Consider the following 27,549-nt stretch of genomic DNA (forward strand, 5'->3'; position numbering starts at 1 on the left):
CGCGGCGGCGGCCGGGGATTGGCTGGTGGCCGACGGGCGGCCGGGCGGGGATTGGCTGCTGCCTTGCCTTTGTTCGGCTGCAGCCACTGCCGCAGGGCAGCGGAAGTTTGAGTGCGGCGGCGGCGGGCGTGAGGGGCGGTGGCAGCGGGCACGACCTCGCCTCAGCGCAGCCTCGCCGGACGGGAGCCGCCTCACAGCCAGCCCCGCTCCGGAGCCCGGCCCGGCCAGGCGGCAGCATGGACCTGGAGAATAAAGTGAAAAAGGTAAGGTCGGGGCCGCCGGCCGGCGCGGCAGGTAACTCGGCGGACGGCTCCCTCCCGCCGGAGGGACGGACAGACGGACGCGGACCCGTCTGGCCGCCGCCGCCCGTGGCGGGCGCTCCGCTGGGGTCGTCCGCTCCCGCCGCCCGGCTGCTGCCGCTCGGGCTCCATCGCCCCGTCCCAAAGGGTGAGGGGGGAGGGAGCTGCCTCCGAAATGACCTCCTGGTGCCTCGGTCTCGAGAGGAAGGAAAAGCTTCTCCCCTAATTAAGGCGCTGCAGTTTGTTCCTCAGGTCGCCAACCGGTACCCCTGTCCTACCATGCAAGCATTGCTGTCAGGTAAAAACGTGTCCCCCCAAAAAAACCCCGAAATCTTAATAGTTGCATGCAGCCAGGTATGCTAAAGATTAATTTCTGACCTTTGATGTGATGGGCCCATCGTAAGTGTGTCGTCAGCGTTTGTATGGATTACCCTCCCGAGACAGAAACTCGGGTTTGGTTGGGGTTTTTTTTTTAAAGGCATATTGACTCGTCAGTTTAGAGTCAAACTGGCAAGGAGTGAAGGGTAAGTAACAGAAAGTGTAAGTGATCCAGTTGTATTAGGTCCCTTTCCGAAACTCGCCATTTAAAACTTCATCTGTAAAACTCATTTCATGTGAGATGCACCTCTAAATCTGTGCTTCTAGTGCTTTTGCAAATCGAATGCAGCACTTAAGCCATCACTTCCTTTATTAAGAACTTATTTATAGTATCTGTTACAAGACTATATGATAAAGGCAGAAGGAGCGTTGTATATGAACATGGGTGAAATCTGTACATGTGGACATGTGTAGTTTGTATTCTGGAATTGTTATATTTAAGGGTAGTAACTTGTTTTAAGTATGCTTATGCGCTTTTGTATACCTGTATGCTTTTCCAACTTGTAGGCTAGAAATTGGCGCAACTATAGAAGTAGTTGCACAGTGTGGAAGGCTACCAGTTAAGTCAGGGCTGAATCCTGTTGAAGCAGACTAGCCTTGAGTCACAGCTTTCTCAGAGTGATGTCACAACATGTGATGATATCACCTGGATGAGCATCCTGGTTTTGAGAAACTACATATCTCATCCCCAGTCAACGTTAGGCTGTGTATAGATGGGTTTAGCTAAGTGCTATCACTGTCTTCAGAAGCTAGCTGTGTGCACAGGGTTGTCTCCTTTGCGTCACTGCTTGTATGTAATGAAAGCAAGCTTCTTGAGTAGGTTTACTTATATTTTTCTAAGCACAATTTAAAACTTAAGCTGACAGCATTGCAGAGCTTGTTCACTGAAAGTTTTTTGAACTCCGTGAGAGTTCAGAACTCCAGAGAGGGGAGAGTTGCATATTTGTGGAAGATAGAGCATTCCTGTTCAAATTTCTCCGTCTAAAGAGAAAATAAATATGTGCTGTGAAATATTGCTAAAATTCTGCTGATAGTCGACTGTTGGTTTGAGTGAACTTGTTGTTGCTGAACAGCTACTTTAAATTGCGCTGTAATTATTAGGTAGTTGTGTGTGTGTTGTAACTTTATATTTGACTATTTTTGTCATATTTTTCTTTGGTCATCTTTTACTCTTCTCCTTCATCAACTTCAGAGATTCCCGAAGACTTCTCTGAACATGCAGGCAGACATAGAAGCTAGCGCCACAAAAGAAACCAGCAAAGCTCTGTTTGTAGAAAGTAACTTGTATTTTCTATTCTGTTCAGTTTTAGTATTAATATTGCTAAGAGATGTGTATGATGTGAAGAACTTCATGTTTTCTCTGTTTCTACTGTACATATGTTCAGAAAACTACTTCTGTCCTTCCTCTGTGTGCCCTCCCTTGTTCACATCTCCTCATCACCTTCTTTTTCTATGACCTGGGTGAAGTCATTTCCCAAGAGAACAGACAAGGTTCTGTGAGAAGCTAATGCGGGAGAGCTGGGAAGCTTTGCTATGTGTCAGTGCGTTTGGTACTAAATCCTTTCCTTCTCTTTCTGACTGCCAGTATTTACTGTAATCAAAACTTCCTCAGATCTTGTACACTGGAATGAATAAGTAACAGTTCATGTCAACTCTGCAATAGCTGCATGTCTTCAGTCTCCATCCTTTAATTCCTATTCTCAACCTGTTTTTTTCCTTATCTTTTACTTCTCTCTTTTTTCTTTTTTTTTTTTTTTTTTGCCGACTTCCCTCTGCCATGAAAGATGGAAGAACACTCTGGGAAGTTTCCAGTCAAGTTTATCAAAAGCAGTAAACTAACTGGCCTTTAAGAGAAACTTGTCTTGAGGTGGAGATGTCCCAGTAATGTCAGCAGTGATGAGTTACTTAAGTACGCGTTGTGGTTCTCACCCCGTCTTTTCCTGCACCATGGGCTGAAATAACTTGAGTCCTTTGGCAAAATCTGCTCTCTACCTTATCTGAGCTTTTTATCTTGTAGTGACTTGTACATTTTTACCACCTGGCAACTGAAGGTAAATGTTAAGGACTGAGTGGCTACCTGCCTGTTGGGTATGAAGTTCCAAGAACAGTGGGCAGAAGTAAGCAGGATCCTGGGTTCTGGACAACCACAGTCTGCAAGAAAGACTTCAAGTTTCAGAATGAATTGTGAGCACTGAGAATACATGTGGAATAATGTGTAACTTTTTTTATAGTCAGGTCATTGTGCATCTTGGAGACATAAAGTAACTCAGGCACATATCTAGCCGTGAATGGTGTGGGAAAACAGAGTTGCAAGGCAGTCTTTTTAGCTACTATGTAAATACTAAGTCTGATTCCTTACTGTCAGGTATAATCTCCCTTTAAAGGGAATGGGGAGTTCAAGGCTGACTGTAGTTTTGCCCCTTTTTTTTTTCCTTTGGGGGGGGAGGAATTTGACTTACTGTTGCATTTGAGGACCATAAAGATAGCTCTGTATATAAAAAGAGATTGCACAACAGAGCTGAAGCCTAAAAACAGTAGCTCCAGCTTGAAAAGCACTTGTGCAACAAACAGACCACTAATTCTCCCAAATACAATACACACTGTGTTCTCAAACCATGCTTTGAGGGTACAGGGAAAATGAAGATTGAATGCTTTTTGTTGAAGATTCTGTTAGAACAAAGTTCTACTAGTCTGGATTCCTGCCCTGTCTATCACCTCTGTGAACTTTGTAAAATGAATCAGTAGGTCACAGTCCTGCTCTGCAGTCCTGCTGGCAGCACAGTCTCGTGCTTCGCTAGAGAAAATAAGAATCTGGCAGTGACTCTGTTCTGTATAGGCTTTCACAGGAGAATGCTTGCTTTATAAAAGGAACTTTGATTGCGATGGAGAAGGGGCAGAGGAGTTTGAAGGGAAGAGGTGCAACTTCTCCAATGTGGAATGTCTGTGTGGTTTTTCTATGGGCGTGAGACTTGGTTTGTTCTGTTATGGTGGAAAAACAAACAAAGTGCTTTAGACATCATTAAGTCAATAGCTGTAATGCTCTTTGGTAAGTGAACAGTGAGTAAGGCATGTATAGGAGCAAAGTCAACTTTTTTTGTGTTTTGCAAAGCATGATTTAGTAATATCTGCTGGCCCCTGCTTCCTGTTGAGGTCACTGTTTGTTTTGGTGTTACTGCCATGGAAACCTAGATAGTAGATCTTTTTTGCTGTTCATTATGTATAGTAAGATTGAGGAAATGCAAGTTTGTTCATGGGTGAGCTTTACCCGCAAGGAGAAGTATGAAAACAAGTGTGGAGATGTGAGAGGAACTACTTCAGGTTTGTTAGCAAGGAAACCGTTAACATGCTTCCTGCATGTGTTGTGGTGGGATTTTTTCCCCTCAAAATATTGATGTGAATTGTTTTCTAGAATACCTGTCTGAAGGCACACCCCTAGTTACTTTTTGTCCGTCATTCCTGGATATCAGCTTCGCAAAGACGGCAAGGCTAAGTTAAGTTTTCTTGACCTTTTTTTTTCTGGAGAAAGTACTCCCCAGGTGTTTGACTATAAAATATAAAGAAATGCCTGAATAGCAAGCCAAGAGACTTCTTGGATGCAGAGCTGCACGACTTCTAAGATTAGGTGAAACTTTCTTCAATATGGCATAATTCCAAGACAAGAATTAAACAGTGAGATGGAAAACTAACTAACTTTATCTTAAAAGTATGCTGTCATTAAAGGCACAAAGATCTGTTTCTGCAAGTTCCTGGAAAAAGGAAGTGTTTTTCCTTTCCTTTAAGTAAAATAATAATAATGAGTAGCAATTGTGAATGAAATTTTATTGGTAAAAGTTGATTAAAAACACATTTCTTCTGCCTCAAGGAAGTATATGGAACACTTCTTGCAAATTAATTGCTTCTTCCTAGCAAATATAGAGTTTACAGATGTAATGGGGTGGATGTAGATATATATATTATGCTTTAGTTAAAGGCTATATTTTTACAGTCTATTTTAAATAGATACGCATATTTAGTGTGTGCATATATATAATAAATAAACCCCATACACATGTGTTTTATATAGGGTGTATATGTAAAAAAAAACCAACAAAACAAACAAACAAAAAAAAACCACAACACAACCCTAGTACATAATTTCCACTAACATGAAGAGTTTGTGAGGTGGTTCTAGATTCTGGAGACCTGCAGGAAGAGTAGGGCTGTGAAGATGAGAGCTTGTCACGCTTGTTATCTAGGGTCAAATGAATAGGGTCAATTGCTAAGGGAGCAAGGAGGTTTCTGTCGTGGCAATTACAGATTGCATCAGACATAACTGTACTCTGGTACTGCTGTATGTGTGTTTCTGGTCTTTTTGGTTTTTTTAAAGTTTGCCTAACCCTCCCTTTCTACATTGTTTTCAGTCTGAGGTTGTGTTAGCTGCAGCTTCTAAAAGCACTGGCTGACAGAAAAGCTATTTTCCTGCCTGACTGAAGATCCTAATAAGTGAATATGTAGATTTCCATATCTGCTTCTGAAAACCTAATATTAGAAGATGCAGCTGGGCAAGAGCACCGACGTCAAAACAAAATACATGAGTATTGTGAAAATGCCTCTGCAGCATTGGGTGGTGGATAGTGCTGTATAGGAGGTTTAGACAGTGTTATAGTGTGTGTCAACTGCATTCAAACTTAGCTAGTGTAATACTGGACTTTGTGAATAAACACCACTTGCTTTCTATTCAGCTAAGATATCTTTAATAGCTGTTAGTCTTTTGACAGTAGACTGTGTAGCAGTGTCTTAAATATTTATATTCTGAGCTGTTTGATCCTGCCCGGATCATCTTTCAAATATTTTTCTTGGCTGCAACCTCTTTCTGTCATCCTTCTCTCTGTGCAAGTGGACTTCCTTATCCAAGCTTCTACATCTTAATCCTGGTCAACTTTTCCCTAAATCTAAACGCATATTTGAGGAGGAGAAATAAAGCCAAAAAATAACTATGGCAGACTTGCCATCAATTTTAATAGACATGATAAATAATAACAAATACAGAATGATCTGTGGGATACTGCTCTTCGCTACAAGTTAAACTTTTTTCCTCTCTTCTTGTACGCTGTCTGTAGAATCTTATAAGAACATTGTCCAGATATAATTATGTCTTTGTGTTTGGGTTTTTTATTCTGGAAACATAAGAAATAATGTAGCTCTTATGTTTTAAAAGTTTAAATGCTGTAACCTATTTTAATTTCTGGGTTTTTTTCTCTTAGACTAGAGAAGACTTCTGTTGGTACAGAAAATAGTGATACATGATCAGGACTCATCAATAAAGCATGCACAGCACCTGAGATTTCTAATGTGTCCTGTTCTCACAGTTTTGAGGGGGCTTTTATGCATACTTGGCTTTACCTTGACTTCTCTGGAAATTCCTAAGGTATTTTAGGATATGCTAGAAATCTGTTTTGTTGTGCTATACAGGTGTTTTTCTCAAGCCTACATTGGAAATGGGAAGCAGTATCACTTGTTGTGACCCCTGAAACATGCAAATGGATCAACAGTTAGGTAACTTTCAAACCAGAAGATCCCTGGCATTTTGTGCTAAATCCAAGAGTAGCTCTAGCATGGATCTCTTCACTTCTGACCTTGGAGCACCCAAAGGCACATGGAGACAGATCTGCAAAATGGGCAGTGATGAGGATTTAAGTCTATTCTGGGGCTCACTGTTAATTATTGTAGTCCACTAATGACAACTTTCTCACTGTACAGCCGCAATGTTTCAAATTCCAGAGGGGTCTCACACAGTGGAAGGACTTCTGATCTTCTGCAGAGGCTGAGTACTGGTATTGTGTCTTACTGTCTGTGGCAAGGTGAAAGATTAATACAGCTCACCTGTGTGGTGGTACAGGAGTCGCCTTGGGAGTAGGAGGCAAAAGGAGCCAAGACCTGAGTTAGCTCTGGTCTTTTGGTGGGACTGAGGAGGTAAAAGAAATCTTGTAGGAAGGAGACCTAGAAATGCCAAGTAGAGCTTCTGCATTTTGTTATGGATTCCTCTTTTACCTTCTCCTTACCACTGGGGTTGTTTTGTAAAGCGGCAGGAAGGTCAGAGCAGCTGGCTTTATTCAAGGGCTATATTTGTGCCAGGTGTGATGACTATTAAATGGCAACTATTAAAATAATTAAAGACTTCCAGTGGAACTCTGTCAGGATACTCTTTGTATCATGTGTGCCCAGATGCTTAGTGGGAGGGAATAGAAAACACAGAATTGAACTCTAGTCACTGTACAGTGACGATGTGAGAAGCTGCTATGTGAGAAATTCTGATTAAACATACAGGTTTTCTTTCCTCCGTGTGGTCCAACATGGTAATAAGTTGTTGAATCCACATCTGGACAAGGCCCTGGGCAAATCTGATTTTGTTCCTCTTTGTGGGCAGTTGGGTGACCTCCAGAGAGCCCTTTCAACTTAAAATAATCTATGCTCATTAAAAGCAAGTATAGGCAACTTTAAAAATTACTGCTCTGTCTTATGTTTTAATTCATCTAAGATTTTTTAAGACTTATCTTTGTCTTTCCTGTAACTGTCAACAATAATCTTGAGTTCCGTGACATTACACTCTTACCTATTAAAAAGCTACTCCTCCATTCATCACAACATTATTTTTTAACCATCACTGTGAGCTGTGGCACAGTCCGTTCCGGGTAGGAACAAACTTCTTAAACTCACATGTTTTACCACATAAGGGAAACTATAGCTGACGATATAATTGCATTTGTATTGGTCTGCAGACTAAACTGGCCATCTACCTCTACATGCATGGTCTATTTGTGTCCATGATTCATTTATTTATTTTTTCTCCCATGTGGGAAATGTTTTGTTGTCTGATGCTCTGAAGTCTGCTGTATTTACATGAACACAAATTATGAAATTATTATTCTAAAATTGCAATGAAGCAGGACTTCAACATTTGCAAGAGGATTTAAATTGATAGGAGGGAGAAACAAGATTTGTTCAATTTTCATTCTCAGTGATGTTCAATAAACTTAACAATAAACACTTCTGATAATCCAGGCTTAAACTATTTCTAGTGACTGCTGTGTTTCTCTTGCACGTCTGAAAAAACTATTAGACACTTGAACTGGACCATTTGGGTTTTTAAGATGACAGTAAGCTTCCACCCATGGCTCCTTAATATAAAGATAGCCAACTTTTGACACTGGATTCTGGTCTGAGCTGAAATGGGGAAGTCTCTCACTAATACTCACTTTGCTGTAACCATTTAAAATTCTTTGCCCTTGAGGACTATTCAGTCTTGAAAGCAACATGCAAGGGATGATCTCAGTCATATTTATATCATCTTGCATACTCAGACTACTTAAATCTGTATTGGGTATGTTAGTAATACCAGATGGTTTTGGATAGCTTTTGCTGTAAAATGAAAAGTAATGGCAGTAGACAGGAAGCAACCTTCTTCTGGCATTATTTCAGCTGACCTATCTGTGTCATTTCTCCCATAACTCCATGTATGGGGAAAATGGATTCCCTCCTGTTCTCAGGCATGCATTCCTGCTCCAGTGTGTGCTCAGCCCTTTCTGGCTGCTCCAGCACAGAGCCGGCCATGTCCTTTAGAAGGCATGTGGAGTAAAAGTAGGCGGCACCAATGAAGCAGCACACTGCAGCTTTAGTCTCACTGAATTTCCCAAATTGCAGCAGAATCAGATGCTGAAGAGGAAAGTCGCTTCTGAGGCTGATGCTTTCTTACCAGTGAAGGAGGTGCTGTTACAGCACTGTGAAGGCCTATTTGATATGCACTGACTTTAGATAGTCAAACTCAAAAGCATGGTGTGCTGTTGTTATTTTATATCTTTATTTTTGGCAAGCAGCCACATAGTTTCTCTGTCAGAACAAAGGCAGAGGCTGTGCATGCATCTGGAATCGCATCTAATTCAGTTCTTGATGTGCTCCTTAGTTTCGAGCTAAGCCTTTACCATAAGGTGACCAGACGTTGCATATAGAAAGGTTATCCCCTTCTTTCTCTTTCACAGCAAACAGAAATGCATTTCAAAACAAGTCTATCTCATTTGCTAATTAAATCTTATTTGTCTCAAGCCTCATAAGCGTTTACTTAATGGTGTCCTGTTTATTACTGGGGAAAGAATGTGGAATCCTGTGTTTCTGAAGAAATCTGCACTGAGACTGATGGTTGTGAAGATGCAACTAGGCTGGCTGGTTGTTGTCTGTCTAGTCTGGAGGAGGGAGCATGTTTTAGGTGGAGCATTTAGACACCACACATTTCATCTCCTTTTCCATTTTCTTCGGGAGAGGTATTCTTAGCTTAAAAAACCCTTAAATGTTAGGATGCTTGTGAAAAATATATTAAAAAATTGCAAAGCCCATTTTCATTTTCTTACTTGCATTTCAGATTCCGTTTTGGGAATTCTCAAAATGTTAAGACTATTCCTCTGTGTACTTTACAATAGCACTCTATATACACAAGTGATCCTAGGTTTCTAAGCCTTCTAATTACAACACTAATGAAACTATTATTATTACTCTTTCTCCCCCTTCCCCTCTTTTTAAAGGAGGGCAGAGCCCAAGCATAAAAAAGTAATGCCAGTTTGTAGCTGAAGTAGCAGCTAGAGAGAAGGGGTTAATGTTGGCTTTTCTTTTTTTTTTTTTTTTTGAGCGCAATGCAAGCACATCTTAAATTTAGCGGCTTATTAGCAAGGATGATTTTAAAAACCAACCAAAAAACCTGAACATCCAACCCCAAACAAAAAACAACCTGTCCTGAAGAAAAAAAAAAAAGCGGTCTGTTTTGTGTTGCCTTAGCTTCCTCTTTCTCTTCAGAGAACATCCTGGCCAATGTTTTGTTATGTTCATGAGAGACTTAATTTTTTTTTTTTTCTGACATACGGGGTGTGTGTACGAGGTACAGTGTGTGTATGGTGGGGCTCTGGATTCCAGACGAGAAGACCCCTGTAAACACCCATTTTCAGTGGAGAGGAACTTTTGTTAACCTGTTAGCTTTATATATCCAACATAATAAAAAATGTAGTTGACGAAAGATAACTTAATCTTTAAAGTTATGTTTATTTTAGGTGATCTACTGGTCTGGCTTCAGATTAGTGCCTCTAAAACGTGAACTTCTTGAGCCATTAGGCTGACAAAGATGTCACCGTGATCACAGCAGGCTTGTATTTCTTCTTCCAGATAAGAAAGGAAGAAATAAGTTCATGTCCCTCTACCCATCTCTGCGATTGCAAGCAGTAGCTTAATAGCTGCCAAAGTATCTCTTCTCCCTAAATAGCCCATAATCTGCAGGAAAGTTTTATAATATCCTCGAGGCGGTGATCCTTCAAATCATAAAATAACTGAAAACATGGTCTTCCCTGCATCTTATTGCATGCTTTGTGTTGAGCGAGTGGTTTGTGAATAATCCGTTCCTTCATTTTGGACAGAAACAAATTGAAAGTTGAGCTGTTTATGTCCTTGTACGTACAACAATAGTGGTACGACTTCTCTGAGTAAATTGCAAACTTGTTAATAATAAAACCATATCACCACATCTCATTAACCCTGGCGTTGTGCTATTGTTGCTGGAACTGAGATCAGTACCAGAACTTGTCAGCTCTAGCTCGCTTTTCATTTGTGGTGGAAGCCAAACTGGAGGTGAGCTGTTTCCATTGCAATGCCCATCCCTCCCACTGCGTCTACCCACAGCTAACTGGGAGCGCTCCTCATGCTGCTGGAGCAGTGGGTGGGAGCACAGAGATGGGCTCCCCTCTGCCTGCTGGGCATGAGGCTGCACATCCAACCATGACCGCAGTTCCACGGTCCTTCGTGTGTCTGATTTAAGAGCAGCATTCTCCGAAGGTTTAAAGAACCGAAGTGAGGCATTTTAAACTTACTGTGTTATGTGGATGCATAAGTTATGGTGTTTGGTGCCTATTTTTCACCTCAAACTTCCAGTGGCTGTTCCTCAGTTAAATTTGCTGATGCATTGATATATTGTGTGAATACCCAGCCTTTCCCTGCACTGTTTTTTATATTCTCACATATTTCCTCTGCATTATGAGCTGGTCATCTGTACTTTTAATCTTTTCCCAGTGAAACCCTTTGCATATCATTTATGGTCATTGCTTTCACTAACTGTGCTGTTTCTCCTCCTCGGAAAAAAAGCTGCTATTAGTCTGGCTGAAATATAATTGTAAAAGGGTATGTTCTGCTCTCGATCGCTATCAGGCATTTCAAATATACTCGGAAATATGAGACAAATCACTTAGATGTTTTCTTTATTCCTATCAGATGCCCGGGTTAGTGCACATAAATGTGGGGTCTGTTTATTTCTTGATCTCATGTATTTTGCCAAGTCATATACTGCAGATCACTTTGTACTGACAGATGGATTAAATGTGCTTTAACTTGAGGTCCTTGTTTGCTGTGGTTTCACAGTCACAGACCTAAGGGTGGGCTGCAAAGAATCTGCTTCTCTGCTTGTGAGAAGCTTGTAGAGTGAGCTGGGCTGGGGGGACAAGTCACCAGAAAAATACTTGGTTTTGGCTAAGGCTGGCTTTCGGCATGTTAGCTCAACCCTCTGAACAGGCTTGTGCAACCACTGTCACTTACGTAGGTACAATAGAAAGGTGAGTGGCCCCCAAAATACTGTTCTGATGTCAGCTTAGTCAAATGCTTAATCTTTTGTTTTAGTTGTGGATTGTAGATTATAAAGGCAGCCATAAGATCATTCACGCAGCGTATTTCTTAAAGCTGACTGTAGGCATATTGCTCTGTACACAGATGGGCTTGGGCCACGAGCAAGGATTTGGTGCCCCCTGCTTGAAATGCAAGGATAAGTGTGAAGGATTTGAGCTTCATTTCTGGAGGTAAGTGACACCAGATGTCTCTTAAGCTGTGACTCAGCACTGCAGATCTTAACACATGTATGCAAATAAGTAAGTAACAGCTTTTGTTCTCTCTTTCAGTTAAACTGTTCAGATGCTTTAAAGAAGCTGCATCTAGGTTCAGGGCCAGGGCTTCTCAGCTGCTTTGCAACAGAGTGTTTAAGTATGTAATCACTTATGATCATCCATTTCATCTGCACTGGAGTCAATGGTAGTACTTCTACTGAAGCATTTGCTTTAGCTTAATAAACAGTTGAAGTAGGTTTATAAAAACATCTCTCATCACAGTAAGAGAGATGACAGGAAAGAAGTGTGCATTATCTCAGTAATAAAATTCTTTCTCAGCTTGTGACCAAATATGTAAGCTTTGATCTGAGATTTTAGGTAAAATTATCTTATCTATGTAGAAAAGATATTGAAACTTTGTATACATCTACAAGTGACTTAAAGGGGGAAGAGGTGTAATAAATTCAAATTAGTTAGATTGCATGTGGCCTTGGATGATGGGCTGTTCCTAAACCAGTAAGAGCTGATGATAGCAGCAGTAAATAGTCTATGCTGTGGCTTCTGCATAAACTTTGTATTCCATTAAGACCTTTCCTATTTTCCTGAAACAAGATAGATGTTAACATATGCGTCTAGCTATCCCAATTCACTGATTATACTGGGTGTGGTTTAAGATGTAGCTTAGTGATTCTGATTTAAAATAAAAAATCTCTCAAAGGGAACAGCGTTGAAAGGACATAAAAATAAATAATTGTTAGTAACACTAGCACACACTAGCAATGAAAACAATGACATTTCACCAATGCTATTTAGCTACAGTCAAAACTGTATCTGCAGTAGGGTTTTCTTCTGTGGTTTTTTTTTTTTGAAGGTAGTCTTTATTCTATCCTGGCCATAGTGGCATCAGGTGCAGATAAGGCCTAGGAGATTTTACTTCTTTGCCCAAGTATTTGACTGCAGCTGAGACTCAGGTTAGAAAATAACCAGACAGACCACAGCGAAAGCTTGTTATAAGTCGATGGGGATATAGCTTCTTGGTTATGTATCTGTAACATGTAGCTGTAGGAAACAACTAACAAATAATGACATGGAGCAAGAAGTGGTAACACACTAATGAATAAATGTCATCATCTAAACATAAAAGAAGTTATTAATTTATGAAAAGACGTACTCAGTCACTGAGGGGTGAGTACCTGTAGAGGTACTGAAATAAAACGGAGCACAGTGAATGCGTGTAGGTAAATCATTAAAACAGAATAAAAAAATTGCAGGAGTAAGTAGTGTTGCTTATTCATGGCTAGATGAGAAATGTCACTTCCTACTTGAGAAAGCTTTTTGTTCATAGTGTGATAGATGGGGAAATCACAAGAAGGGGGGGGAATTAGTCCAGTTAACTTTTTCTCTTCCTTTGTGTCCTCTTTTTCTTAGTTCCCATTGTTAGACCTTGTAATTCCTAGCTTGTTCTTTAACAGGGAAGAATTCGGGATAAAAAGAAATAAAATGCCTAAAGTGATTTAGTGACATAATAGCATGATTACCAAGTTATAACATATCTCCCTTCTGTGTGTGTATTTGTAGGTTTTTGTGTGTGTTTTTCTTTATACATGTTTCACTGTGCTCCTGTGGTTAGGGCTCATTGTGCCAGGTCCTGAATACATAGTTTGTCAGAGCACTGTTTCTCCTGGAAAGCAAGAGCTTGTAGACAGCAGTGAATTAAAAAGTAAGTAAGAAAAAGACATAAAACCAGTAGCTATTTAGTTAAGATTAAGATATAATTTGGAAATCGAATTTATATAGGATAGGACAGGTGAATAAGGTGGCTGGAAGTAGTCTGAGAAGCATCAGCTAGGTGTCAGACAAATGTGGCACATACCTCTGAAACAGCTGGAAAGTTAGCCATTGAGGCAATTCAAGAATGGGTTAGAAAATAGCTGTTTCTCCAGCAGAGCTGCTGCTGGAGACAGTAAGGGTGTGAATCTGAAGTCTGAAATCGGTTTCGTATAAACAGTTTTAAAAGGAAAAATATATTAATATGCTTTGCATGAGATTTTGGGCGTCTACCACTTGAACAGAAAGGGATGGATCTCAAATACTTGTTCACTTAGTCCTGTTAGCCTTAAAATCTGAAACTATTTTAAGTAAAAGCCAACTGTCACACAAGTGGACAGAATATGGTCTTTATAACATGAATGATTGAAATCACTTCAAGTTTAATCACTAATTTCACTGTTACTCATCTATAAAAGATAGGTGTTGAAGTAGGGATTGTAGTTAGAGAAACAGTTACATGTTGCGGGGAAGATTAACTGTGGTGGGTTGACCCCAGCCAGCAGCCAAGCACCCACACAGCTGCTCACTCCTTGTCCCTTCACTGTGGGGTAGCAGAAAGAAAAGGAAGAACAAAAGTGAGAAAATTCACGGGGGCGTTGAAATAAAGTCAATTTAATAGGTGAAGGAAAGTGGGGTGAGGGGTGGAGCAAGTGATGCCAAAGCTGTCACTCACCACCTCCTACCAGCAGACCCATGCCCAGCCAGTCTCCAAGCAGTGTCCACTTTGGAAGTCAGAAACTCTGCCTTCTTCATTCTCAACCCCTGTCTTAGTTCTAGACATGACATTATATAGTATGGAGTATCACTCTGGCCAATTTGAGTTGCCCCCTCCCAGCTTCTTGCCCACCCCCAGCTTGCTGAGGTGGGGGCAGAGTCCAAAAAAGAGGAAACCTTGACAGTGTGCCAGAAGTGCTCAACAATAGCAAGTGCTCTCAACGCTGTTTTAGCCACAGATCCAAAGCACAGCACCATACAGACATTATGAAGAAAGTTACCTCCATAGGAGCCAGATCCAGTCCAGTAAGTGAGGCAGCAGTTGCGTTTGCAGCCTGCAGTCCTTGCTGTGGTCTTTGTAAGGCTGACACTGCCCTCTCCTGGGTGGAGCTGAGGAGCTTCCGCAGATCATGTAATTCTTGGTCTGAGGCATGAAGACTCTGCTGTACCTCAAAGAGCCAAGATGTAATCTTTCTGTATTTCCATACAAAAGAGCCTCAGTTCTGCCTTTGGTGAGTCAGATTGGAAAGTGCATGAAAAAAAATCCAAGTGTACCTATGCAGTAGCAGGGTTTTACATGGATTTGCTACACTGTTCTTCTCTATACTGGGAGCGTTTGGAAAATACCTCCTCTGAGGTTGCAAGTGCTCCTCAAGCACTTTGGGCTATAATTCTTGGCACAGTGTGTGGGATGGTTATATAGGTGTAGAACTGTTAATTTAAGCTAGTATAGAAATGGTGGCAAACAAAGCCTTTAGTAAAATTTGTTCCTAAACTTTGAAGTTCTGAAAGCCTCAGTGTTGTGAGCTGAACACAAAGTCAATACAGGGAGAGCCACAGGTCTGTAACAGTAGCTGAACAGTGAACAACTGCCTGCTTTGTTTTAGTGTGTTAATAGCTTTTGCTTTTAAAGTTGTCCTCAGAATCGTGCTTCCATCCAAGCATAGTAGCAGCAGGCAGGGTCTTCTCAGTTCAGGTGTTAAACTTCTTTCAGACTGCAAAACTGCCCCTGCAAAATTAGCAGGGCAGGCTGGCTGTAAGAGACTGCCAGTTGGATAAATGTTTGCTCTTTGGGAATGTGTTTCCCACTAGAGGGAGGTGTGGGACAGGAGTCAGAAGTTGCTAAAAGCAGGAGGGAAGGTTCTGATTTATCTTGGTTGTGTATATACCGGAAAGTGATAATTGTCTCCAGTGCGGCTTGCCAAGATATTAAAAAGCTTCTGGAGAGAAGAATCTTAAGCTTGGGAGCAACGGTTTTCAGCATCTGGCTTCTCTGCACGGATAGAATCCCTGGAAGGCAGGGACAGCTTTAAGTTGGCTTTAACATTTTCTGATAATACAGCTGACAGGCAAGTACTGAGGCACAGTTCGAAGAATTTGCAAGTACTATAGCTGCATTAATAGCAAGAAAACATAACAGAAGGAATCACAGGAAGAGGCTAGTCTTTCTGCATGGAGAAAACAAGTCTCAGGACTTGCTGGGTACTTATGAGGGCTTCTCTGTGCTTACAGTTGCCACCTGCTGTCACTGGGAGCCACTGCAAAGCTAGTGGAGTAAGGATCATGATCCAAATTATTTTTCCTCTCTATATGCCAAAACATAGAAAAGCAGGAGGATGGCTGACATTTGGTTTTGGAAAAGGAACTGGAAGTCTTTGATCCTTGCTGTCAGTAGACATCACTGGAATTCACTGGTTTGGAAGAGAGGGTGGAATCTGTTTACCTTCCTTCTTCCTCTTTCTACCCACCCAAGACCTGGAAGCAAGACACAATCTACTAGATCGGTCTTTTACAGTGATATGCAACTCTTAATTCCACAAATATCGAAGCTTCCTCCCTATCTTCCACGGTTTCAATGGTAAAAGCATCCCAAACTGCTGAGATTTGTCTGGAGGAACACTTCTCTCCTTTGCTGAAGTCCTGAGAGCTGTGAACACATAAGCAGAAGTCCCTAATACCTCCTTCAGCAGGGATCTTGCTGAATGTCCTCAAGCGAAGGGAAAATCGTTTTGGCAGTGCAGATGGAGCAAACATGAAATTCTCACTGCCTGTCTTCTCAATAGAGCCAAAGGAGATAAATTTAAGTCTATACCTATACATGTGTTTATGTCTGTGTGTGTATATAATAGGAACTGGTTTTCCTGGCACATGTGAGGTGTTTGCTTTAACATCAAAAATAAAAATTAGGCATCAGTTATCAGACAGACTTCTGAAGCATAAGTTTGAGGTAATGGGACGGGGTTGTTTCAGTAAGATAGCTCTATCATAGTCAAAGAAATGACTGGCTGATCTAATCTGAGTAGATGTAATTGGCTGTATTCCTTCTGCAGAAGGGACAGTGACTAATGAACAGGACTCTGATGTGGCAACTTAGTAGGAGAAGATATGACTAAATTGTAAACAGTACTCTGCAGGAAGAGTTATGTGTGTAAATGTCAACTGGATGTCTTTTAGGACTAGAAATTATTCAAGAAAAGGGATTATAAATCAGGACAGGAAACTTTTTTTTGTTTTGGCTGTTAGCAGCATACAGACATCTTCATGTGGCTGAGATCCAGAAGAGCCTTAGGGAACAGGGGAGGTGGCAACAGCCTCAGGGATTTTCCTTTGACTCAGAGATATGCTGACGTCAGTTGTGACTCAGCATTCTCTACATTCTTTCTGGATTGTTTTCTGCCCCATTTGGAGACTTAATTATCCACAAGGTCTAATGCCAGGGCCACTACACTTGTAATTTTGTAACATAGCCCCTGTAACAGCTTGTTGCAAACTCCACTAAGGCAAAGAGTCATTCCCTTAATCTTGAAAGAGCAGGGAGATAGCATTGGACTGAAACATACACAGTCAGTTGTTAATTTAAGTTGGAGGTGGCGGGAATTAGTGAGTATCTCATTCTTTTCAATCCAAGTATAAAGCATGGTAGTTTTATGCCAGTCTTCACAGTAGGACCCAGGAAGGACCTGAGGACAAGTTGTGTGCTTTCACTTCTTTGCAAGTACCTGTTCATCTGTTTATCAGGACAACAAAAAAAAAAATCTCTCAAGGATACTGAAATAAAACATGTTAAGCCTTCAAGGTGGGACTGAGGATGAAAAAAGCAATTGAGTCAGGGTGCTCTTCTAGTTGGTAACAGAAACAGGATCTCAGAGCTGTTCTGCATTCTGAGAGAATACTACTAGAAAATAAATATGCAATTTCATAACATAGCATGAGCGAAAATAGAGGTGCCCTTGTGGCTCTTCCAAACCATGTGAAATTCTCAGGGGAAGAATGTTGGGGCTTATTGGGGCTGGCTCTGGTCTCTGCAGGCTGTTGATGCTGCTTTGCTGCAGTTGGATGCTGTACAGAGTGGAGAGAGCTACACAAACTGTCACACTGCTGTTGTGACCACACAGGCAGCACAACAATATGAATTGTTCTTAATGAGTTGTGTTTTGCAAGCAGAGCAGTTCTAGACAGCAAGACTATACTTTACTTCCATGCGTCTGTGCAGGTTACCTGAAAATGCCTGTTTGTTCACCAATCCTATTAGATCACACCCTGTCAAGAGACAAGACTAAAGCTGTGGCTTACTATTGCTAAAGATTTAAGTCAAAAACGTGAAGGAAATATCTGGCAAGCTATTGTTCAGATGGACTAACTGCTTGAATTCAAGTTGCATGTGTCCTGTGAGGCATATAGCTGCCTGATGGTCGTGATCTAATAATGAACTAAACCTGCAAAAAGTAAGGTCTGATTCTGTCACCTAGTATTAGATCTCAAAGAAGACGTGATTGGGAGTTGGTAATAGGGTATAATCATGTGCACACCTTCAAAGATGAGCAAAGTGAATATAAATTGCTTTGTTAGTGTGTTAAGTAGTCTCTAAGTATTGGCTAAGTAAAGGACTCATGTAGACTGATGGTGAAGATCCTGCAAAATTTTATGTTGTGAGTGCTTGTGATGCATAGTACAGCATTAAGTCTTAATGGGCAATGCTAGTTCATTCTTGAATGTTGTAGTAAGCTGGGAGACTGCAAAGTGCTTAGTGTTTACTAGGTATCCAGATAAGTATCAGCTTTGAAATTCTGTGCATCTTTCTTGTTGTGGATATGAGTTGGAAGTCATGCAAGCTGTCAGACAGCCTACATTTCAGTTATTGATCTCTTTAGGATTTTATGTGTTGCAAAGCAGAGTCTGCTCTGCTTAATGTTCTTATTTGGCTTGTTATTTTTAGTGGCTCATTTCTATTGCAGCGTTAGCTATTTTTATTTGGTGTGGGCTTCATAACTTAGATTACCATAACTTATGGCCAGGGCAGCATCCATCGCACACCAAAATGCTAGTACCCTACACCATATAAACTGGTGTACATATGCAGTGCCCATCTTTGGGGCTGGCTGTGCATCACTTCACAAGACCAGTTATATGCCGGTTCTTCCTCCTTCCTTCTTTTCCCATCACCTAATGGGCCTGCTGTAATCATGGCATGTTCTTGTCATGCACCTGTCAGGTGGTTTAAGGTAAGGTATGTATCTTGCCTTCAAGACTTTAGACAGCAAGATGCAGAACAACATTAGAATTTGGTGGGTTTTGGCAAGCAGGGTTAAGAAGTATTTTATAGGTAGGAGTTTTATGCTATTTGCTATGTGAAGAATAAATAATAGAGTGAATTATTACTCATACTTCTTCAAACTCTAGAGATTCAGAAGCTTGATCTGTTCTCTTAGTCTATAATAAGAACTTCTAGTTAACCTTCAGCTTCGCTGTTTTCCATAGATTGTGGCTGACTGCTTTGAACTGAAGCTCTGGGGAAGTCATTAATAACTAGTAAACTAGCTTGTCTAATCCAAGGTTCTGTTTAATATATGTGAATTGTTTAATTATGCTTAAGGTAATAAATTGCTATCTAATACCTCTTAATCAAAAAGAGTTCAAATGTGTTGTATATGAAAGAGTACCCTTTCTATCTAAGTAAAGCTTTCTACCTTTTAAGGATGTTATCTGTGAAAATTCTCTGTACAGCTTGTGCCGGAGTACCTCTGACTTGGTTCAGAGCCCTTTGAAAGACTTTGTCCATATAAGCCTTTCACTTTTCTTTCATCTTCTAAATGCTGAACTTTGAACAGAACTCAGTGCAATTACACTGTATATATGGCCGTGTGCATTTTTTTCCTTTCTAGGAAATATTTGTTTCCACTTGATAGCAACCCTGTGATAAGCAAATATCATGCATACAGTGAAATGCATATGAAGAAAATAGTATAGCATGTGTAATTTTGAGGGTATAAAGAGAGCATGAAAAACTAAAAGCCCAAATAAATGACTTCTGGGGGTACCATGTTAATGCATTGAAGATAACTCATGGGTCAGTACCCATAATAAATCTGGTAGGTGGGTGATAATGGACATGTATGTGTGTGATCAGTACTGAGGTGTAACAGTAGGAATGATATAGCATCGTATTCAAAATGTATTAGTGTACTTGACTGATATCTATCTGATCATAATCTCTGTGAACAAAAAAATGTAAATACTACAACAGGAGAAATAAAGAGTATCATCAAGAGATGTTTGACACATTGTAGAATAACTAATAGAATAACTAATCAAAGCACTGAAAACAAGATTTTGGGTTCCCAGTGGTGGTGTTACTAGGAATGCAGGTGGTGTGAGGTGTAGTTTTCAGCTGAGACTGTAACTTTGTTGCTGTTGCCATTAAATTTCAGAAAAATATGCCGCAACTGCAAATGTGGCCAGGAAGAGCATGATATCCTCACAAGCAATGAGGAAGATCGGAAAGTGGGGAAACTCTTTGAAGATACAAAATACACAACCCTTATTGCAAAGCTGAAGAATGATGGCATTCCCATGTATAAACGCAATGTAATGATACTGACTAATCCGGTGCCAGCCAAGAAGAACATATCCATCAATACTGTGACTTATGAGTGGGCTCCTCCTGTTCAGAATCAGACACTTGTAAGTCCGACCCACTTTTTTTCTTCATGTTCAATGGAGGCATTGATGGGAGATAGAGAAGTAGAACTTACAGGAAGTATAAATTTGCCTCTTGTAGTCATTCTGTATGTACCTCTTCTTTTCTTCCTCCTCAAAACCGAAAATATGCTGCCTGTTTAATGAGTCTTGCCTGTGTCATCTTGCAGATATGGATGCTTGTCTATGGAACTTCTCAAGAACTGGGGACATAAGGTGGTTTTTAATAGATAGGATTAAGTGTTATCTTCTAAGTCCATGGAGTCCGATTTCTCTAACCTGCCTTTTTCTAGTACACTTGAAAAATTTGCATGGACTGTGTGTTTAAAAGAGGAAAAAAAAAAAGAAAGAAAAAAACACCAACCCCACAACAATTTATGTCACTGCTTAAAGTTAAGGGGAACACTCAGTCTTGCATATATCTTTTACTGTATATGGTAAGAACAAGGTCAGTGTTGACATCTAAAAGAGCAACTCCCTTCCAGTATGTTTTCAGCTGAGTAGATGAGATGGTAGATAGCCTTCTGAGGGTTTTACTTCACTTTTCAAGCTTTGATTGCTAACTTACTGTACTGCCGTGTTGTGTGATCCATGACGGAATCACTTTCTCTGACCTACCTCTTAAAATATCCTTTTTCAGTGAATTAATCAAACCTTGTGCATCTAAATCAACTGTTATTTAATGTTCAGTTACGACTTTGATTTTTAGGCTCGTTCTTGCTTTTTTAAAATTAGCGTTTTTTTCTTTATTTAGCTAGAATCATTTCTGCAATAGACTGTGTGCCCCAGGCAAACTATTTCAGCTTTTACTTTTTAAAGCTCTACTGCTGATCAGTAGTTTTATATAGCTTTGAAAAGACAAGGTGCTGTGTAAATGTTAATTACTGTTTACTCTGAGAAGTAATAACTGTATTCCGTAAAAGGCTTAAAAGGAAGCCTGTCTTTTACTCTGGGAAGACGCCAATTAATGCATCTGCTGTATTTTATCTCCATCTACTGTATTTTGGGAGCTTAATGTTTATAGAAAGAACCTTGTTTTTGACAAATTTGACTGTCGCTAACAACAGTAGAGATGACTATAGTCGGGTGTTTGCTTAAAAGGATGGGTCTATAGTTGAAGTGGCATCTGATATCTAATTTCTCCTGGTTCAGGCTAGGCAGTACATGCAGATGCTACCAAAGGAGAAGCAGCCTGTTGCTGGCTCAGAAGGTGCACAGTACAGGAAGAAGCAGTTGGCTAAGCAGCTGCCTGCTCACGATCAGGATCCTTCAAAATGCCACGAGCTCTCCCCCAATGAAGTTAAGCAGATGGAACAGTTTGTGAAGAAGTACAAAACCGAGGCTCTTGGCGTAGGAGATGTCAAGCTCCCTGGTGAGGTGGAAATGAGAGCTACTGAGAAGAGTAATGTGAAGAATGGTGACAGAGGTGCCTCAGCTGCTGTAGGAGCGATGGAGGACAAATCCCCAGGTCAGAAGGCATCTCAATATGTAAGTATAAGAAAGGAAAGATAAACCAAGAAGGTATATTACCATCCGAGTGCTCTCTTTGGTCATTTTAATGCAATTAACTTGTTTGTGAACTTGAAATAGTGAAAATCTAGGGAGGGAAAGAAAGAAGGGAAACTGGAAAACATTGTGAGTGTCTGCACCGAGCCCTGGTTTCTGACTGTATTTAGTGCATTGCAGCAAATAACTTCCTAGATGACCTTTTCATCCTCATTGCAAAAACATGTTAGCTTGGAGATATACTACAGCAGGGTGGCTTTTACAGAATAATAAAGAAATTTGTATAGTCTTACAGACTAATTGCTACACTCTTCTCTTGAAGAGTTTAGTTTAATTATAGAAGTCTGTTTTCTCCTTTTCTTGGAAGAGCACCAAAATTACACACTTGACCAATTGTGTTTAAATTAAATGAAACTAAGAAATAAAGTAACACCTCTCTCCCATGTCCAACAAGCCAAGCCGTAGAATGGCTTTTTTGAGTAGCCTTCTTTTCATATTCAGATCTGGGTTTTTTGGTCTATTTTTTTTTCCTTTGGCATCTGATTTCTGCCTTGTAATAGCTCAACAAAAAATAAGGTATGTAAAATTATCCAGTTTTCATTGGTATTTCTAAAACTGTAGCCTTAATAAAGTATTTTTGACATAACTTGCTAACTTCTGTTGTAGATGTCTCGGCTACCAATTATGAATACAAAATAGGGGTAGGATTACTGAAACAACATTAAATTAGCTTAGTGAAGGTAGACCTTCACCTCAGAGTGGCAAAAGATCCTGTAACTTGATTTCCAGAAATGTTGCTATTACATGTATGAATCGCAAAACTTATTTCTTTCCAGGTTACTTAGAGAAAACAAATATATGAGTTCTAGATGGAGATAAAAGTTTGTTAACATCATTGCAGAATATGGCTTTCAGTGTTATTGGGGGGTGTTGCGTGCTGCTTTTGATGTGGTTTTGTTGCTTGTTTAAATTGGCACAGTATATTACTTCTGGTGTAATACAAATGGAATATAAAATTAACACTTAAGTTTTAGCTTTGAACATGCCTGCTTACCTTAGTCAATCATATGCTGTGCCATTTGGTTACCTGTAGCTACTTTCTAAAATTAATTATTCAGTTATTTTTGCCATTATCTTGTCATGGAGATCTTAAGATACTAAAAAGTTACTTTATCATGGCTTGATGAGGTTGCTGTCATTTTGTGTAACCCAGCCTCTCCTGCTGGCTTACTTTAGCTTCACCACAGCAATTCTTCACTTGCTTCCTTGAGGAAAAACCTATAGAAATGCACACCTTGCATTGTACCCTGTGGCCAACTGGCTTGGACGACATTACGTCAAGGGCAAGAGGCATTCTGTCATCTTGAGTAATTATTCTTTTTAAAAACAACAGCAAAACAGTGATGTCTTTCTATGTATATTTTGATATATTTGATTTCTTTCCATGTATATTTTGAAACTGCTTATCTAAAACTAGTGTGGGGATCTGATCAATACGCCTTACAGCTGAGACACTTTGAAAAAATAAAATACAGAGATATATATATATATATATATACACACAACTGAAAACTGAGGCCATTTGTGGCTGGGCTTGTAGTAATGTGAATCATAGAAAAAACCTTTCCAGGATGTTCAGCCCAGTCCACAGACCAACTGGAGTGCAGGAAATGCTAAACTGGTGATTAAACTGTAGATTAAAATTTTTGTTTCGATAACTAAACCACCTGCATTTTTTGACTCGATGGCAAAACCCTCTCTGTAAGCAGGTATAGGACAAAAGGCTGACTATAAATGTTTTGAAACTATTTGTAGTGTAGTTGTGTTCATGAACTTTGTAGTTCCTTTTCTATAATCCTAACATTGTTAATCACAGACTATTGGACAACAGCTGTGAGTAATTAGCATCCCTAGAACACAGCTTTAAACAGAATGAGTTTGAAATATTCACAATTATTTTTTTTCTCAGTAGTGATGCAGCTATTGCTCTATCTTCTCACGACCTATATAATAGAGCATTTCCTTGTCATGTGTTCTAGTCATAGTCTAGTCAGTTAGCTTTGGAGTCCTCTTATTATTCTCTCCTTATTCTTCAGTATGCAAGGCTTATAGAACATAGCATGAATTTTAGTTGCCTGGGTTGGTTTTGTTTGTTGTTGTTTTTTTTTTTAAGAACTGGACTGTAGTTGCAGGAATGTGAATATGGGAAAATACAATAATCCCTTTAAGTAGCACTAGTGCTATGTCAGTAGAATGTACATCACCTTGAATTTCTTAGTTCAGCCTGTACAATGGCATCGTGTCACGCTACTATCTGATCATGGGAGTAAACTAATGCTTGAATTTCAGTCTGGGAAGGTGGGATTTATCAAATATGTCAGTAATATGTAAATGCTATAAATGTACCTCTTCAAAGACTTATTTAACTTGGTAATAACTTCTTTCCAGTCCTGCTATCGCTGCAAACTGAACATGAAAGAAGGTGACCCGGCTGTCTACGCAGAACGTGCTGGATATGACAAATTGTGGCACCCAGCTTGTTTTGTCTGTTGCACCTGCAGTGAGCTTCTAGTAGACATGATCTATTTCTGGAAGAATGGTAACCTGTACTGTGGAAGACATTATTGCGATAGCGAAAAACCCCGCTGTGCTGGATGTGATGAGGTAGGAAATATCCTTATCCTTTGGTTTGTCATACAGGTTTGCTCCTCTGAGAAGTGAGTATGATTTTTAGTAAAATATTTCAGTGCAGGGACATGATGTGCCTTCACCAGTTTTAGCTGATCATAGTCTCAAGGAACCAAAATTGATATGGACACTCCACATTCAGGAATCTGCTTTGGATTTGGTGGGGATTTTGTGTGGTCTATGTGCACGTGTGTGCAAATTATGTGGTGGTTTCCTCATGAAGGGCACTAGGGGGAGCGCCTGACTAAATTACACTTTGTGCAGCACGAAGAGGCCTGCCTGATGTCTTTGGCATCTATTGGCTCTTAATAAACAAATGGAGTCTTCTGGAAAACTGTAACAAGTGAATGTATTTGTTTTTATTGTTGAAATTGTTTGAAACAGTGGAACCACCAGGAGTTTCTGGGAAATTGCAAAATACCTTGAGGCTAGCTTTATCAAAGGAAAGACTATTCAAATGCATATGTTAATATTTGTTTGTATCTTCCACATAGCTTATATTCAGCAATGAATATACTCAAGCGGAAGGTCAAAACTGGCATCTGAAACACTTCTGCTGCTTTGACTGTGATTGTGTTTTGGCTGGGGAAATCTATGTAATGGTAAACGACAACCCAGTCTGCAAACCCTGCTACGTGAAGAACCATGCTGCGGTAAGATCCGTACAGACATGTTGGTGCTGTGAAGGAAGGGAACGTACATCTGTGGAGCCTGAAATTCTTACTTTCTCCCTGTGTGGGAGTATCTGAAGAGTATAAATTGAGTGCAAGTTTAAGATCAAGTCAATCGTCGTTTTCCCATTTGAAAACAAACATGAATTGACAAAATCCTTGTCTGCTTTTAAACTTAAACAAAAGCCACTGGAGGAGGGGGGAGGCTGTTCTGAAAATACCTTTAACTTTGCAAGTGGCGAAGCAAGATTTTTGTAACAGGAGTAAAGTAGGTGAAGATGAGCAATGCTGCTAAACCTTTAGTTTGTACCAATCATAGTCCATTGTGAGCAGTGGGATTCAACTTCAGCTGGTCTCCTAAAAGCCTGTGGTGGCAACTGCAGTCTGGGTACTTTGTTTCTTTGTGTTTCTAACTGCCTGAGTTATAAGCAGTGTGACTGATGGGATCAGGAGAGTGACTGGTGGGGTAAAGCTAGAAGTTTGGGAAAGGATGTAGTTCTTGATTCCCAATTAGACTAGGAACTCTAACATGAGATGATGGTCCATTCATATCTACCAATCAACACACTATTTGTTGGGAGTTCAGTCTAATATGCATGTAGACTGTTTATGTAGTTAATGGAGGGGAAAAACTATTATCTCTAGCTGGCAGTTAATAATCTGCTGAGGTAGATGCAAAGAATTATCTTTTGGAGAGGCTTTTTTTCCTCTTAAAACATTAACTTCTTTGAGATCTAAATGATATTTCTTGACAACCAGATTTTAAGATGAATTACATCCAAGGCTTTCTAGTAACCTTTACTACTTTGGCATTGCTTTACAGCTGCCAATGCACAGGAAGATTTGTAACTAGTCTCTTCAAATGTATGAGTTAATATGCTGTTTGGCACAGCAAGTTTTTATCATTATTTGGGGATTGGGAAATCCTAACCATCGTAACTGTCTAAGTTTAGTCCCAGCAGCAACTAACTTCTTGTATGCATTTTATTTTCTCATTTTGTGTCCTCAGCTGCATTTTAATTAGAAACTGTTTTAAAATTAGAGGAAAATCAAAAGCTGGAGACCTGTTTCAAAGGCCTCTTTTAACACCTGTGTCTTCTCCAAAAACATTTAAGGATTCCAGCTTTTATTGTACTTGTAGAGAGGGTGTGCGTGCTTCATTTAAGTGTCTTTTTGTTTCTAAGCAGATCTGCCAAGGCTGTCATAATGCTATAGATCCAGAAGTTCAGCGTGTGGCGTACAACAACTTCAACTGGCATGCTACGCAGGAATGCTTCTTGTGTTCCTGTTGCAGCAAGTGTCTAATTGGCCAGAAGTTCATGCCGGTGGAAGGGATGGTCTTTTGCTCAGTGGAATGTAAGAAAAAGATGATGTCTTAAGAGAAGATGTGCACAGAACCAAGCATTGCTGCATTCCAAAGGCTCTTGCATTTCTACTGTAAATTATATGGTAATTTGGGGCATTTAAAGTTATTGAAAGTGTTAAATAGCATTTTCCCAAAGATTTTGTTTGAATGACTAAAACCTGCTATGTAACCTTCATTTCTTAGTCGTAATAATACTTTCTTTTTTGGAATATTGTTCCTGAGTCTTATGTCAAATGACTTTGTATCCCAGAAATGTAAGAAAATGGGGTTTTTTTCTATATACTTTAAGGGAGCTCTTCACTGTGAAGGATCATCTTGCTGTATGTTGTCAAATGGAAGACGAAAATGTGAAAATGCTCCGATTTTTCTTGTTTTGTACGATAAATGTAACTCTTACACTTGTGGTTTCACTAATTTATCATTTTTATAGTTTCCCTGCTTTCATCAAGCACTTTAGACAAAATGATCAGCTTTACTGCCACATGCAGTTTTGTTCAGTTGACCTCAAGTATGCAGGGAGAATGAAGCTTAAAAAGAAGTTGTCGGTAATCATTTGCTTGTTGTTGACACATGGTTTCTTGAGGATAGTGACCACTCTCACATCTGGTCTGTAAAGTAACTCTGCAACAGTAGAAGACTGTGGCTCATGGTTTTTCTCTCTCTTAGAACTGTTCATGCCTGGAAAACTTGCTCATTTTATGAATATTGAAGTTACTTTATTTTTGGGGGGAGCGGTGGGGGGGTGGGTGGTTGTCGGAGAAAATGTGAGGAGGTCTTGTCTAGATTAAAGATACAAAAAAAAAAAAATCCACCAACACTACTGGGTGTCACTCTCGCTCTTCCAGAACCGGCTTCTGTTTTTTCATGAATGTTCTTTTCATAATTGTGCCTTCTATTGGAGAGAGGTGGCGCGCAATACCGTATGCATTTTCAAGAATGTAATTCTGCAGAAGGATCATACTTAGGCTTTTCATTTGTAAGTTCTTAACCAAAGCACAAAGAAGTCTTTCCCAGAAGACTTCCGGTATTTGAATGAAAAAAGTCACAGGTGTTATATTAGCTTTGCTTATTAGATAAACCAAATGTGAGGTTCTCTTTCTTTTTTCTTAAGGATTACAGATCTACACTGAAACTTGTTAGCTACCTTTGTGCCAGTGAATGGAGAGTCTTTGTCCCAAAAAAAAAAAATTAAAAAAAAAAAAAACCTATGCAAGTCTTATGTTCAGTTCTTTTTTTTTTTA

General features: G+C 39.9%; 1 protein-coding gene across 1 annotated transcript; it reads left to right on the forward strand.

The window, feature by feature from the left end:
• Window positions 1-84: 84 nt before the first annotated feature.
• Window positions 85-27,549, forward strand: TES (testin LIM domain protein). The gene is made up of 7 exons (XM_063323227.1): window positions 85-263; window positions 11,448-11,533; window positions 19,810-20,062; window positions 21,230-21,565; window positions 24,032-24,247; window positions 24,766-24,924; window positions 26,130-27,549. Exons 1-7 carry the CDS (start codon window positions 237-239, stop codon window positions 26,319-26,321), a joined length of 1,269 nt encoding a protein of 422 aa, XP_063179297.1. The 5' UTR covers window positions 85-236; the 3' UTR covers window positions 26,322-27,549.

Source organism: Chroicocephalus ridibundus, chromosome 1 (assembly GCF_963924245.1).
Source record: "Chroicocephalus ridibundus chromosome 1, bChrRid1.1, whole genome shotgun sequence".
Classification (NCBI taxonomy): Eukaryota; Metazoa; Chordata; class Aves; order Charadriiformes; family Laridae; genus Chroicocephalus; species Chroicocephalus ridibundus.